This window comes from Desmodus rotundus, chromosome 8, assembly GCF_022682495.2.
Source record: "Desmodus rotundus isolate HL8 chromosome 8, HLdesRot8A.1, whole genome shotgun sequence".
In the NCBI taxonomy this organism is placed as follows: Eukaryota; Metazoa; Chordata; class Mammalia; order Chiroptera; family Phyllostomidae; genus Desmodus; species Desmodus rotundus.
The window spans coordinates 27,164,990-27,181,078 of NC_071394.1; the positions used below are offsets into that span (position 1 = coordinate 27,164,990).

General features: G+C 37.9%; 1 protein-coding gene across 7 annotated transcripts in view; it reads left to right on the forward strand.

The window, feature by feature from the left end:
• RGS22 (regulator of G protein signaling 22) overlaps window positions 1–16,089 on the forward strand; it is a 116,887-nt gene that overhangs the window by 51,044 nt on the left and 49,754 nt on the right. For all 7 annotated transcript variants that reach the window (XM_053930380.1, XM_053930381.1, XM_053930383.1 and 4 more), the window contains exons 12-14: window positions 4,195–4,309; window positions 5,753–5,875; window positions 6,661–6,762. In XM_053930380.1, the coding sequence (XP_053786355.1) occupies window positions 4,195–4,309; window positions 5,753–5,875; window positions 6,661–6,762 (340 nt within the window). The remainder of the gene's footprint in view (window positions 1–4,194; window positions 4,310–5,752; window positions 5,876–6,660; window positions 6,763–16,089) is intronic.

Below are 16,089 nucleotides of genomic sequence, written 5' to 3' on the forward strand. Positions count from 1 at the left end.
TGGCTGCTAAGGCACTAATGGGTGGGTAGCATATACAGCGTGGATACGCTTGACAAAGGGGTGATTGGTGTCCCAGATCAGACAGACCAGGACAATGTGAGACACTGTCATGCTACTCAGAAGAGCAAACGATTTAAAACTTACGAATTGTTCACTTCTGGAATTTCCCATGTAATATTTTCAGACCGCAGCTGACCGTGAGTAGCTGAAACTGAGAAAAGAGAAACCATGGATGAGGGTGACTACTGTATTAGCTATTAGGCTAATTGTTTTTCTTTTCAAGATATGTCTTTTCTCCAGCTGTTTTTGTATTACCTTTGAATTTTGTTTTGTTTTTTTAAATAATTTTAATATGTTTAGGTGTGGGTTTACTTTTTTGCATCCAACTCAGGGTTATTAAATCTGCTTTGACAAATATCATATGATGTCACTCATATGTGGAATCTAGTGAGCAAAACAAACTGACAAACAAAATAAAGCCAGAGGCCCAGACACCTGGAACAGACTGGTAGATCGCAGAGGGGAGGGGACACGGGGACCGGAAAAGATTAGCGAAAGTACATATATGCACGTACGCAAGGCCGGGTGGGGGCGGGGTGAGTCAGAAGCTTGGTGGAGGGGGAAGGAGGGAAAATGGGAGACATCTGTAATAATGTCAACATTAAAAAAAAGAATCTGTGGCTTTGATGTTTTTCATTAGTTTTGGAAAATGGTCAGCTATTATCTCTTATAATGTTACTCTTTATTTCCACTTACTCTGGGATTCCAATTAAATGTATGTAAGACCTTCTTAATTTGTTCTCTTATACCCTGTCTTCTGTATTCCATCCTATTCTGGGCATTTTCTTTTGACTTATTTTCTAGTTCATTGTTTCTCCATTCAACTGTGTCTAATCTGTTATTAGTCACATTCAATGTTCCTAACTTCAGTTATTGTATTTTCTATAATTTATCTTTGAATCTGTTTAGATCTGTTATGATGTTTCCTAGTTTCCAGTTCTTTGCCGAAATTCTCAGTCTTTTGTTTAATCCCCTAGATCACAGTTGTTTGAAGTCTGTGTCTGATAGTTTCAATATCTAAAGCTCCTGTGAGTCTCTGTTGTTCTATTTTAAGCTGAATTTTGTTCTTGTTGTCTTATCTGCTCTTATGTATTATGTTGGTTAATTTTAAGCTCTATCTTCCATTTGAAATATCATTTGTAGAACTTATTTGAGATTTTGGTTGCCATATTTTTCTGGAATGAATTTTTTCTTCTTTTACTTAAGCACTGGTAGTCTAGGGTAATCTTAATCAAATTACGGGAGTTTTTCTGAGCAAACAAAAAGACTAAAGTAGTGCTACAGCGTGTGCAAGGATTGGCTTACTTCCATCGTACCCTCACTGCTAGGCTTCAGCCCTCGGGTCTGCCAGCCATGAAACACGATGCTTAGTTTTTCAGGTGCTGCTCATTAGGAGCGAAACTTCAGGGAAAAGCCGCCTCAACTGCTGAAGGTACATCTCTGATTTTTCATTTTTATTTTATTGTGCTAAAATACATGAAACAAGAAATTTACCGTCTTAAGCCTTTTTATTTATTTTTTACATTATATATTTTATTGTATTTCTTCCATTACCTTTTATCCTTCTTATGCCCCCTTCATCCCCGCAGTCACTGCACTGTTGTCCACATCCACGAGTCCTTTTACCTATTTGCTCAGTCTCCCCAGAGCTGCCAGCCTGCTCTGTGTCTATGAGTCTGTCTCTCTTTTGCTTGTTAGTTCGGGCTTTAACCCTTTCTAACTGTACGGGTTAGTGGTCCTAAATACATTAATGCTATTGTGCAGCCGTCACCACCATCCATCTCCAGAACTGTTTTCAGCTTGTAGACCTGAAGCTTTGCACCACTAAACAAGAACAACCCACCCCCTCTCTCCCAGCTGTGACAGCCACCATTTTACTTTGTCTCCATGATTTTGGCTACTCTCAGTACTTTGCACGAAGGAAATTGTTTGCCTTTTTGTGACTGCTTATTTTACTTAGTATAATGTGCTCTGGGTTCTTCCATGTTGTACCATATTTCAGAATGTCGTTCCTTTTTAGGGTTAAATAATTGTTCATCGTATGTATTCGGGGGTAGGCAAAAGTAGGTTTACAGTCGTGAGTGTGTGAGACACAGAGTTATTCTTGTGCTGTTATTTTCATACCTGCATGTCTTTTTTCCACACAAAACTGTAAACCTTCTTTTGATCACCCCTGTAATTAATATACATAGAATATATATAAGTATATCACATATTGCTTAATCATTCATCCATCAGTGGACACTTGGGTTGCTGTCCCATTTTGGCTACAGGGAATAATGCTGCTATGAACGCGTATGTACAAATCTCTTCAAGACCCTACTTCCAGTTCTTTTGTGTACATATCCACAAGTGGAATTGCTGGATCAAATGGTGATTCCATTTTTAATTTTTTGAGGACCTGCTATACTGTTTCCACAGTGGCTCTACCACTTAATATTGCTACCAACAGTGTACAAAAATTCCAATTCCTCCATACCCTTCCTAACAGTTGTTATTTTCTGATTTTTAAAAAATATTAGTCATCCTAATTATGTGAGGTGGTATCTCACTGTAGTTGTGATTTGTTTCTCTTTAATGATTAGTAATGTTGAGCCTCTTTTCACGTACTTATTGGTCATTTGTGTATGTTCTTGGAGAAATGTCTATTCAAGTCTTGCTCATTTTTGGATCAGAATATTTGTTTTCTTGTTTTTGAGTTGTAGGAGTTCTCTGTGGGTTCTCTCCCATTACACAGGCCACATTTTGTACTCTTAATGTCTTTTGGTGTACAAAATTTTTAAACTTTTATAAAGTCCAATTTGTCTATTTTTTTTGCCTGTGTCTTTGATATCATATCTAAGAAACCATGGCCAAATTAAGTGTTACGAAGTGTTTGTCCTGTTTTCTTCCTAGAGTTTCATAGCGTGGGCTTTTAAATGTAAGTATTTAATCCATTTTGAGTTAATTTTTGTATATTGTGTTAGATAAGGGCTTAGCTTCATTCTTTTGTATCTGGATATCCGTATTTCCCAGAATCATTTGTTGAAAAGACTGTCATTTCCCCATTGAATGGTCTTGACATCCTTGTCAAAAGTCATTTGACCTTACAGGCAAGGGTTTATTTCTGGGCTCCCTGTGTTATTCCATTGTCTACATGTGTGTCTTTATGTAAGCACCACAACGTTTTGTTTACGGTAGTATTGAGGTAAGTTTTGAAATCAAGAAGTGTTAGCCATCCAGCTTTGCTTTACTATTTTAAGATTGTTTTGACTGTTTGAGACCCATTGAAATTCTATATGAATTTTAGGAGAGGTTTTTCTATTTCTGCAAAAATGTCATTGGGATTTTGATTGGAGTTGCTTCGAATCTGTCAATTGCCTTACGTGGTGTTGACATCTTAACAAAATTAAGTTGTCCAATGTTTGAACGTGAGATGTGTTTTCATCTAGTTATGTCTTCTGTCATTTATTTTAGCAATATTTTACAATTTATGTTGTATAAGTTTTTCACCTCCTTGGTTAAGTTTATTTCTAGGTATCTTATTCTTTTTGGTATAACTGTAAATAAAATTGTTTTTCTTACTTGCTCTTTCTCATAGTTCATTATTAGTGTATAGAAATGCAACTGATTTTTGTATATTGACTTTATATCCTGAACTTTACTGAACTTGATGATTAGTTCTAAAAGATTTTTGATGGAATCGCTAGGGTTTTCTGTAGAGAACATTATGTCATCTGCAAATAGTGACAGTTTTGCCTCTTCCTTTTTGATTTGGATGCCTTTTATTTTTTTGTCTTGCTTAATTGCTCTAGCTAAGATATCCAGTACTAGTATTGAGTAAGAATGATGAGAGTGGACATCCTTGTCTTGTTCCTGACCTTAGAGGAAAAGCTTTCATCTTTTCACTGATGGGTGCGATATTAGCTGTGGGCTTGTTACTTATGGCCTCTATTATGATAAAATACATTCCTTTTAAACCCACTTTGTAGAGAGTTTTACTCATGAATGGGGGTTAAATTTTGTCACATGCTTTTTCTGTACCTGTTGAGATGATCATATGATTTTATATTTCATTTTATTAATGTGGCGCCATGTATACCAAAGGTGTTCAAAATGTTTGTTGACTGATTAGTTCTCATCCCTATAATTTAGGTCAGCACACATGAGAGACAGCAGCGAAGTTGTTCGTTTAACATCTTTTACTGACATTTCTGAATGTCTGAAGCCCCAGCTAGATAGAAAATACACTTATACAGAAGAACCTTTGGTAAGTACTTTGAGGACTGATTAATCTCATTCCTTATTTCACTGATCCGTGTGCCTTGATTTTAAAGAATTTTTATTGATTTACCACAATATTTTTTCTTTACTAAACAACATACTTTAATTTTTCCTTGCAAAAGGATTTTTACACAAAAATTCCTCTATGTTTCCTTCTGTAGAACCATGTTGCTGTGTATTCCACTGATTACTGTTTTGAAAAACAGCTGTGCTCTGGTTTTAGTATGAGGACACGTCGAAAACAAAATAACACACTGTAGGGTTTTTATTACACTTGTAATACTTGATAAAAATAATATTTGGTGTTATATTTTAGAAGCTTAGAATTTTTATGAAGCATTTTATGAAGAATTTTCGTAGTGTGGCTACCTTGAAAATGTGGATTTTGCACACCAATTCTATGTAACAATTTTACATTCTCTAAGGGTTATACTTCAGGTATTAACCTTTCTAGTCCAGATATAGTCTGAACACTTAGATATAATTTTGTGTAATATTTTATTCTAAGCAAACAGTTCCCCTTTTCTTCTAATTAGGATTTTTTCCTACCAAAATAATGATATTTTAGTGTTGGAATGTCAATGGTTAGACATCATAAAACCATTACATTCTCACCTCAGAATTTATCTAGTAGGGCCATAAAGAGAGAGACAGAGAGACACTGCAACAAAGAGAGAGCAGGAAATTTACTTAAATCCTAAATTATTTATGCCAGTTATCTTAAGATTAAGAAGTCTGAGTTCCACACAACAAATAGCAAAGAGTTAATACAAATACAGAAATTTACATTCTAGAGTAACTCTGTGCTCAGACAGATAGCCAGCTGTCTGTGTTTCGAGCATGGTGCTAGGGTTGCCAGCACCACCGATAGAGAAGCCCATAAATAGCAAAGCTTTATGAGAACGTGTACTGTCATTTACACTCTGAAGGCTATGACCTGTACGGGGTGAGATGTCCAAAGAGGGACACCCTTCCACCCCCCACAAGACTGTTAAGAGCAGCATTGAAAGGCCTTGAAGATAGTTCTTTTTACAACTCTCTTGTAGCTATTTTAGCAGCACCTCAAGGCTAAAATAACAGTAAACATGTAAGAAAGAGACCACCAACAGCGATTTGGAAGACTCTCCTAAAGTGGTATCACTGTGCCTGAAACAAGAAAATAGTTGAGGTTGGGAATTCGTTTTGACATTATGTTTGAGATCAGATTGGTTTAAAATAGAACCAACTCTGCTGCCGTCCTTGGCTCCAGACACGAACCTTGTATGACAGTCAGAGGCAGACACACTGCATTGATTACGTGCGTGGTACAAAAATAAAATGATCCGGGGGGACATGACAGCCGGGCAGAACCGACGGAACCCTGTTGTACAGTGCCACAAAAAAACTACAGTGTGTTCGGTGGATAATATCCTTCTGTTTTGTTGTCTAGGTTAAAACCATGGCAGATGGTGCCTTGGGAGGATTTGACATGGAAAATTTGTTGCAATCTTTGTATGTAGAAAATAGAGCTGGATTCTTCTTCACTAAATTCTGTGAGCATTCAGGGAACAAGGTAGAAAACTTTACTTCATTTTAAAATAAGAGAGGTTCAAATAATTCAGTGCTCAAATAATTGTATTTGATGTTAAAATTCCAATCTCTGGTAACAAATTTCATACTAAATATTCAGTTACATTTTAAACATCTCAGTGATAATTTTCTTTGTTTCACTATCCTTCTAAAATTAAAAAGAAAAGTAAAATACAGATAGACAAAAATTAACTTGCACTGTTAACAATAGTTTATTTTCACATAACTGTTTCAATGTAATAAATATTATATTCAGAGCATATTTCTATCAATCCTTTAATTTGATTTCAATAATTATAACAATTACATATTACAGTGGGTAGTGGCAAAGTTATTTTTATTTTTATTTTTTTAATACACAAAGTCTTCACTTTGCCTCAAATGAAAAGTATTTCATTGGTTCAAATGAAGAGTAGTGTTTGGTTCTGCTACGGTATACATTCGCCCATATATACCAAAATACCTTTAGATTTTGGGTTCCTGCCAGAAATATGTGATTACTCTTTAACTGTTAAGTAGAACACTTACTGTTTTAACGACCAATTAGGTGAGAGGCACACACGCAAAAATATAATGTTCTAGTGACAATACCAATACTTATTTTCTATGTTGCCAATTTGTGAAAAAAGATAAAACCATCTTAAATTGAACCTGATTTATGATAACCCCAAGGAGTTAAAGTTATTTTTATTTGAAATTAGAGCTCTATAGAGTTTTAATAATTGGGCGGTAATAATTCATGTATGTTTTCCATCTTTCCATGTGCAGTTGTGGCAGAACAGCGTGTACTTCTGGTTTGACCTACAGGCTTATCATCAGCTTTTCTACCAAGAAACACTTCACCCTTTGAGAGTGTGCAAGCAAGCCCAAGTAAGCCGTAAACAGTGTTAGCCCCTGTGAATCTCTAAGTACACAGAGGTGAAAAGTTGTGTCCGGCCCCAAACAGGAGAAATTTGGGAGTGCGGCAAAAAGGCAACATGTTGTTGCCGTGGGATCGCTGTATTTAAACACAGCCCATTGTTTCCTTTATTTAAATGCCAGCAGCACATTGTTTTCTCATCTGATTTGCTGGTTCTCGGTTTTATCTGTTTTATTTGGTTTGCGTTATTTTCTCTTTGCTGCCAATTACTTGCTCCAATAAAGGACATACATTTTTTTGTAAATTTATGACGTTTTGGTTTGGACATGAGTGACTTAAAAGGGAACCCTGAGAGAAGATTTGTGCTGAATCACTGAAGTGATTGGGAGCAGGGGCATTGGCCAAAGCTGTTCTCCAAGCTTCCTGAAGAAACCAGCTGTCGGCTGCACGTACGCTGTTGACCTGTCCAAAGGGCAGGGAAGAGTGTTGACTGGTCGGTGTGGTGCAGGTCCTGTGTTGCTGCTGAGGCTTCTGTGCTACACACCATGTGAGACAGACACTCACGGGGGGAGAAAAGACTATCTCTAGACTTCCCCAAAGCAAAATAGAGAAGGAAGACAGAGCGAGTTATGAGATTTTTTTTTTGGATGAAGAAAAGGGAATAGAATTATGACTCGAGCTGACTTATCTTTTATTCTTAGGCTCTTCTGATCTTTTATGGAGAGAGGTCGCCAAGCCTAGAAAACTGCTAGTCATGTCTATATCTGTATCTGTTAAATACTTAAGATAAAATCTGAAATAACCCCATTCCCATAGGAACTCTCTTGGAACAATGCTGAGGAGGTTAGCTTTGTCATACTATTTATTACCTTGCTATAATCTTATGTAGGACACCCCAGGGTGCTGCTGGATGTGCTGTTACTTCCACCACCCCGACTCTGGTGTTAATCGCTATGCCTTCTAAACCCGCTGACAGACTGTACTCCTCACGGTGAGAATAAGGGCTTCGGCTCAACAGGGCCTAGATCTGGCTCCATGAAATAATCAAGTTAAATCTCTGATTTGCCGGGACCATTTTCTGAGACCACACAGTAAGCTCTTTTGCTTGTTAATCCTTTACCTGTAATTTTCTATTTATCCTTCTCTCCTTAACCTATTGGCCCTGTCTGCTAAAGTACCATCCGTTATTTTTATTATGTTTTCACTGCTACAAAGCTTACTCCTCCAAAAGTCTTCAGTGCCTCAATTAAGTGGGCTTTTGGTTGTTGTAATCAGCCTATTTCCATGCACTTGCAAAAGAGGAAATTGTGTTGGAGCTTGGTAGACCTATTCATTCTTAGTAATGATATTACCAATGAGCTATGCATAATTGTGAAACAGAATACAGTCAAGTTTTAGTCATTCTGAAATGGATTGTTCTGTTTTGGGATTACCGAGGCCCATAAACCTTTTCTTCTTTCCTCGGTTATCGTTTGGGGAGTCAAAGCAGGTGGGTGGAGTTAGCAATGGAGCAATTTGCATTTAATGAACAGGGGGAAATAAAAGGAAAAAATCATATGATATTTTCTTGTTTGCTTTCTTACTTGGTTACGTTATTTTTGGTTAGTGGAGCAATTATTTAAATTGATTTAGGTTTTAATTATTCAAGATTTCTTTGCCTCCAGATATAAGAATTGCCTAATGCCACAATCCTGCAGATTTATTTCACAGTGTGAAATTCCATTCATTTCTTTATAATAAAAATGTTGTATGGTTTTCTTCAACAGTACATTTAGAATATAAATCTTTGGATTGCTAATGCCAATGGCAGAATATAATCAGCCGGCCCTGTGTTAAAGTTGCTATGAACTTGATTTTATATTGTTTTCATACATCTGACAAGTTGTATGGTAGGAGGCCCAGAGTTCATCCCAAAGGCTTACATGCTTTTACGTATGCTAGTAGGCAGATTGCATACCTTGGAGTTTTATTAGCTCAAGAAGTATTACAGAAATATCTCTGGGCCAACTAGACTGGGCGAGGGGAGGTCAGTGGCAGTGATTCAGCACCACGCATTGTGGTCTAGGAGTTTGAACTACAGTCTTGGGCACAGCCTGAAGGGTTTCCTGCATGGCTTTAATAGAATAATGTAGGTAGAAACCAATTGAAATGGTTTTGGCAAGAGGAGAATAACTACTACAAAGCAGAGACAGAGCCTTTGATCTAGCAACAACTTGCCAGGGGACCATCCATCACTGCTAAGATTTGGTGCCTCGATTGCATCCCAGATGGCCCTGCTGCGTTTTGACATTACATACGCCCTTCCGTGGTAGAGCACTGCAGTAGAATGAAGCACTTCTGTCTCTGTAGAAATCTTTCAAACAAACTGTATCCCAATAAAAACTATGTATTTAGAATTTACCACTCTCCACAGCGTATATGTTGGGATTTTTAAAGATCAGAAAAGATGTATGATTCACAAATATTAGATATCTTTACACATATGTATACATACACATACAAACGTGTATAAAGTTTGTTTTTAATGGGAAGGAGAAAGAGAGAAAAAAAAACAGTAAAAATGTAGAGCCTGGTTCCCTCTCTTACTCTTTACCTTCCCCTCTTTTAAAAAACAAAACAAAAACTCCCCTGCCAGTGTGGCTCAGCTGTTTGGGCGTCGTCCTGCAAACTGAAAGGTCACTGGTTTGATTGCTGGGCAGGGCACATGCCTGGGTTTCAGGGTCAGTCCCCATTGAAGGCACGTAGGGAAGGCAGCCAGTTGATGTTTCTCTCTCCCATTGATGTTTCTCTCCCGCTCTTCCCCTCTTTCTAAAATCAAAAATAAAAATAAAATTAAAAAAAATTAAAGCCTAGGAGAAACATCATGTGGAGATGTAGGAATTAATGAGTTGGGGGGTAGGTGAGAATGAAATGGATATGAGAAATAAGAAACATGAGAATCTTATTTCTCATATCCATTGCTCATAGAATTGCTAGGTAAAGTCACAGCACTTTTACCACAAGGTTCTGTTAATATAAAGATATTCTTGCAGCAGCATGAGGTTTTGGCCTTATTGACTTGAACATTAGGTTAACACATTATTTTTGTGTATCACCTAAATCAGAGGCTACATGACGTAGAAGGAAAAAAATCACAGAACTTGCAATTGAGACACATTGTCACATTATGCTAGTTGTTGGCTGGGTAAACTTGGTCAGGTCAGTCACTTTAATAGGCCTCGGATTCACGTTTTGTAAGGTGTGGGTAGTAATAATGTTTTACATTTTATTTCCTTCTATTTCTGTTTTAACATGCGTACTGAAATAAACAAAGTACACAATTAATCCTTATGTTGATCGTCTCTCAAACAAGGATCTTAGAACACTTTAATTCTACCACCCCTTGCACATTTTACACATTATTTTTGTATGGCATTAAAATTTTTCTTTTACCCATCATGTAGTCATCATTACTTTTTAGAATGTGTAGATTTATTCACACCCAAATTTCTTGCTTACCATTGCTTTTTGCATCACATTCCCTTTTGGTGGGGTTTAATTTACAAAGAACATCTTTTAGTGGGTTTTTTACTAGAATTTACTAGTGGTAAAATGTCTCAGGTTTTGTTGGTTTGAAAATATCCATTTTATGCTCTCATTAATCATATAGCTGAATATGGAATTCTATATTCTAAATAAGTTCCTTATTTACCAGCACATAAAAAGTGGTTATTGTTTTTTTTTAAATAATCATCAGCTTCTTTTCAAATACCTAATAGAAGGAGAGAACAATTTTTTTCTCAATTCTGAGCCAAAAGCTTTTATTTTTTGTATTATTATTGATTTGAGAGAGAGACTGAGAAAGAAACATTGGTTTGTTGTTCCACTTATTTTTTATGCACTCATTGGTTGATTCTTGTATTTGTCCCGACTGAGGATCGAACCCATGACCTTGGCATATCAGACGACACTCCAGCCAACTGACCTACCCGGTCAGGGCCCAAAGCTTTTATCTTGTCATCTAATCCTGCCCTATGAAATAATGTACAACAATTCTGTCTCTTTTGAGTGACAACTCTTCAAACCAGAAATTATACTATCCTGTGTTATTCACACCAACAACTGTAGACTAAATCTCAGATCTTTTCAGTTTATTTAATCACAACTAGATGAAATTGGGACATCTGGATGTGCCACTCCTGATGTCCCCACCCAGTAATTTGACATCTTGGGGGTATTCCGGCCTGATGCTCTCATGAGAGACTTCCGGCTTCTATCTACTCATAGGTGCAGCCCTACAAAGAAATTGCTTGATGGGTCCCACGGCAGGTACGTCAGTTTAAATGTCTATCTCCATCTACACAGGGTCCGTAATGCTGTCACTAGTTTACATTTGTGTTTGAAAAATTTCCTAAGAGAGAAAGGAAACAGCAAAGTTAAGTCAGTACATGTCATCAGGCCTACCCTGTGCACTGGTGTTTTTAGGAAGCCATACATCGTGATGTAAAAGTAATGCAGAATTCATTCATGCGTTCACGCAGCAATTATTTATTGCTCTCCTTCATATACTCTCTTGCCTCAGATCACTTCAGTTTCCCATTAGGTGATCTTAGACACAGTGTGGGCCCAGATGAAGTTCATACCAGTTTGCAGCCCTCCCGGAGGGGTCTACAAGTATGCCCATGGATTTGGCCCCTTTGTTCCTGCTCCTGTTTCTGTTCCTATAGAGTGAGGAAATCAAGATAAACTCGATAGCAGTTAGACCAGCAATTACAAGCACATTTTCCCTAGCCTGAAGAATTTTACTGACAGCGCCACAAACATTTACCAAACATCCAGTATATACGAGGCTCTGATCCCTGCTGGGAACACTTTGGTGAACAGAGCACATATAGGGGCTGCCACCCAAGTGCTATCAAGTTTCAAAAATGTGCTCTTCAGCCCTGGTTGGTGTGACTCAGTGGGCTGAGTGCTGGCCTGAGAACCAAAGGGTCGCTGGTTCGATTCCCAGCCAGGGCACATGCCTGGGTTGCAGGCCAGGTCCTCAGTACGGGGCATGCAAGAGGCAACAGCACGTTGATGTTTGTCTCCCTTTCTTTCTCCCTCCCTTTCTCTCTCTCAAAAAGTAAATAAATAAAATCTTTAAAAAAAAAAGAATGTGTTCTTTTTGTGCCTACTTTTCCAGGGAAACCTAGAAATATTGAGAAAGAAGAAGCCATTTAGTTCTTTCCCCATAAAATTTGCATTGTGCTGACAATGTTTTCCAATGAAGTCTGAGTTAATTTTAGGTGACCAAAACCTTGGATGGTACCACAAATTTCTTTGAAAAAACATTTGGCAGTGTAGAAGATTTTTCTGATACTCAGCTTAGTTTTTTCTTGGCTTGCTGTCTGTCACCCATTACCTTAATTGTTCAGCTCCTCTCTTTACTTGGCACTCACAGGACTTAAATACTGCAGGGTGGTCCTGACATTTTCACTGAAGTGCTATGAGCTAAGTGCTCCTTCTCGAGGCTGGTGGTGTGTTTTCAGGTGCTCTGTCAGAGGTCATTATTCCTTTTTACCACAGCAGCATTAAGAAACTAGCTGTGTTTTCTAAAAGATAAATGGGCCTGGGCGAGGGGCGAGGTTAGGGTGGTGGTGATTAAAGATGGAAAATCACGTACCGCTTTATAGCTGTATGGTAAATGTCAGTGTCTTTATAATTGGGGTGTTTCTTGAGTGCTGGGCAATTATTATTCAGGCTTTGTTAAATTATTTGTTTTTGTTACCAGAGAGATGGTGTCACAAGTAGCCGTCAGGCTTGGAATCCCCAGCACTATGAATCACCGAGCACAGAATCAACAGAGTTCTCGTCTTGCAATCCCATTTTGCTGTGCTTGCTAGTGAAGTGGATTCAGGAAGAACACACATAGCAGCCAGCTTTCTGTATTCATTCATTCCCCCTTTTCCTGGTGTTTATACCAGCTACCCACAGTCAGTCTTAAGATTTTGAATACTGTAGGATTATAGACCAAAATCCTCTTGCTTCCAGAAAAGCCAAGTGCTGAACTCCTCCACACCATAATTATTATTATACCTGCCATTTATTTAATGTTTACTATATGTTAGGTTCTGTGGTAACCACTTAACAAGAAATTTTTTAATTCTTGACAGTCCAAAGAGGTAGATGTTGGTATTGTCTCCATATTGTAGTTTAGGAAATTGAGACTTGGAGAAGTTGAATACTTTCCCATCCCAAATGGAAAAGGCCATCCATTTAGCAATTAGTGAGCTTGGAGTCAGAACCCAGTATTCTGACTCCAGCCTCTGTATGCTTACCTTCTAAGTCATTGCTTTCTTCTTAATTGTCTCTAGAAAAAGGAGTATCTATTTATCACCTTGTTGAATCTTTCATTTAATATCTTAAAATATCTTTATGAAAATTAAATATCAAATTTCACCCTTAGGATTTTCTCCCCCTGGACTACAAGTTCCATGAAGATAGTCTGCTTGGTTTACGTTGTATGTTTGTATTCTTAGCAATGTCTTATAAGGCTACTTATAGATAATAGTTGATTATTTATATATGACTGCCAGCCAGGTGTTTTTATTTAAACATTTAAAAAATAAAATAGTTTATCAAACCCCCATATACATCACCCAGCTTCAACAATGATCAACATTCGGTCTTTCCACACTCACTGTGTTTATAGTCCAAGTTTGCCCTTCATACAGAGCTCTTAACAAATTTCACTGGAGCAACAGTGAAATCTCCCAGTCCACTCCCACCCCAGCCAAGGATCTTACACAATGAAATCAATGTATAGTAATTCAGAGCAGATCTAAGCAGTTATCAAGAGACAGCATGGCTTCACAGGCCCGAAAGGATTGTAATGAAGTTACTGGTACATCTAGCGAAACAGTGTTCTAGTCAAGAGGGGCACTGGTCAGCAGCGACATTCCAGAGAGGGAAGTGTCTCAGGAGACAGACCTTTGCAGTGCTCGTGAAGCACCATCCTGACCCAGCTGCCTACTCTGTGAGCACCTGGTCAGCCTGATGGAACCTGACGGCGACACCATTCACAGAGATCAAAGCTAACTTCCCTATTCTGACCCCGGGCAGCCTGCTCCGTTTAAGCTTGCTTTCCAAGGCGGTGTGCTGCTGAACAGATGCATCTGACCCGACGGTTGATTTTCTCATCACAAAGTGGTACCTCACTGCCCTGGTTTCCTGTATCAGTCTCTCGTGCTTTGTTAGAGTGGATTAGCTTCTCTTTTTGACATTTTTTTTAAGCCAAAAATTTTAATATAGTTATGATTTCTCACTGAATTATCCTTTGTTCACTAATTTTCAAGAATTTACTTTTATTAAAGTTTAAATAATACCACAAATTTAAATACATATTTTGCTTTAATGAGTTAAAGTTCTTTTTTTTATGAATAAAAATATCAAAACAAAATGTGTATTTGTTCCTTAGGGGGACTTAAACTGCTTAGTAATAAATCTTTTTTTGTGAAATTATTTATTTTATTTCATCATATACTAATCAATTTTGCTTAAAATATTTTAAGAAATGGCACAAGTTAGTCTTCAGCTTGGTCAATTTTGTCCTTGCATTTGTGGTTTGGTTTTGGCTTAACACGTTCTGTTTTCCCTTCTGATTTTTCATTCTGTCCAAAGTGATTCAAGTTTGTTTCATTCTTTTATCCTATTGGCATCCTCTTTGGTTCTATTTTGCACTAAGCTCTCCTTGGGGGAGTCTGAGTAATTGCCAGAGACTCTCCCTGGGATTGCCATCACATTATCTTCTTTGTGCCACTCCTTGTGTCGTCTCTAGTAGTCCGTGTCTCAGTGCCCGTGTTGCAATCTCTAGATCCCGCCTTTCACATTCCTAATTGAAAAGCGCCAAGGTCCCTCATATGAAAACCCACTTGTGGAAAGCTCCATCTGTAATTTATTCCCTCTCCGCAAAGCTCCTCAGTAATGTTTTTGAGCTCCTACTGGGATATGAGAGGTCATTAAAAATCATCATTTTTTCCTCCTCTTCCAGAAAAAAAAATATTGGATTACTTGAACTCGCTTGTTATTTTCTTTTTCTGCCTCACATGAACTCAGACAATAGTGTTCTATGCCTGCTAGAGCTGTGAATGGTTATGAGAATAGGCTGCTCTTTTTTGCCGAAGTAAATATCTTATGATTTCTGGAAGTGGTTTTGTATCAGGGCATTTATATTTCTTTTATAAACTCCTTTAGGGACCCTTAGCTTTTTGGTGCAGTTTCTTCTCTTCATTTCCTGTAAATTCCAAGGACATTGAAAGGACGCTACAGTACTTGCTATGTGCCCTAACATGCAGCAAGATGTTCTTTTGCTACTGTTGTCACAATGACGTGGGCACCTGCTCTTTCGTGTTGACGATTATCTGCAAAGTGGTTTTGGTCTCTTTGGGGTCCAGACGCTGCCTTGAGATCCAGCAGTACCAATTTTGTTTCTCATGATGCTTTCCATGATGCTTCTTCATAGTTGCTCCTGGTACTTTCTCATGAGGACAAGTTAACAAGCCTCTCCCCACGAAACACTTCCCTCTTCTGATTTACTAATCCAACTGAAGTTAGGTTTAACATCTGAATCTTAGCTTTTCTCTTTTCTAAATAAAGACTATCCAAACTGTAAACAATTTCAAAGAAAAGCTTGTTTGCTCTCTCCTTAGAGTTCAGGTTTATTCTTAGCTATATTAAAGGAACTTTACTGTATCCATATTTTTTTAGAAAATGGATGTCACTTAAACAACATTAAAGTATACTGTGTTATAAAATTGGCATATTCTAGTGTGAATTGGTTCATTCTGTTATGTGGCTTTGCCGGCAGTGAATTCGTGAATCGGTTGGTGTCACTTGCTTTTTTCCTACTTTATTTGTCTGTCTTTACCAATCACGATAGGAAAGGAGGAGTACCTTTGCTTCATAATTAGTGGTGTGACGATAACCAGCCCTCCTGGGGAAAACGTAGCAGCCCTGATCTGTAGCATTTGCTGATCTCTGGGTGGAATAGCCTCACCAAGGATGGCGCCCGGCTGCCCGCGCTGGGCCACTGAACAGAGCCGGGAAGAGGTGCGCCGTGGCCCAGCCTCACGTAGTGTTCCCACCGTACAGACACAGCAGAGTTAGTAATCTCAAACGCATGGACAATAGTAAAACAGTACAGTCACTAACAAGTAATACATTTGAGTATTCATTATCTCTGTTTTTAATATTTATTTAATAGTAAATCTAGGTGATTTAATGTTTGATAATGACTGAGGTTCACAACCTCTTCACACACTTCCTGGAAATTCATAAATTGGCTCTTTAAATTTATTTATTTATTTTTATTGTACCTT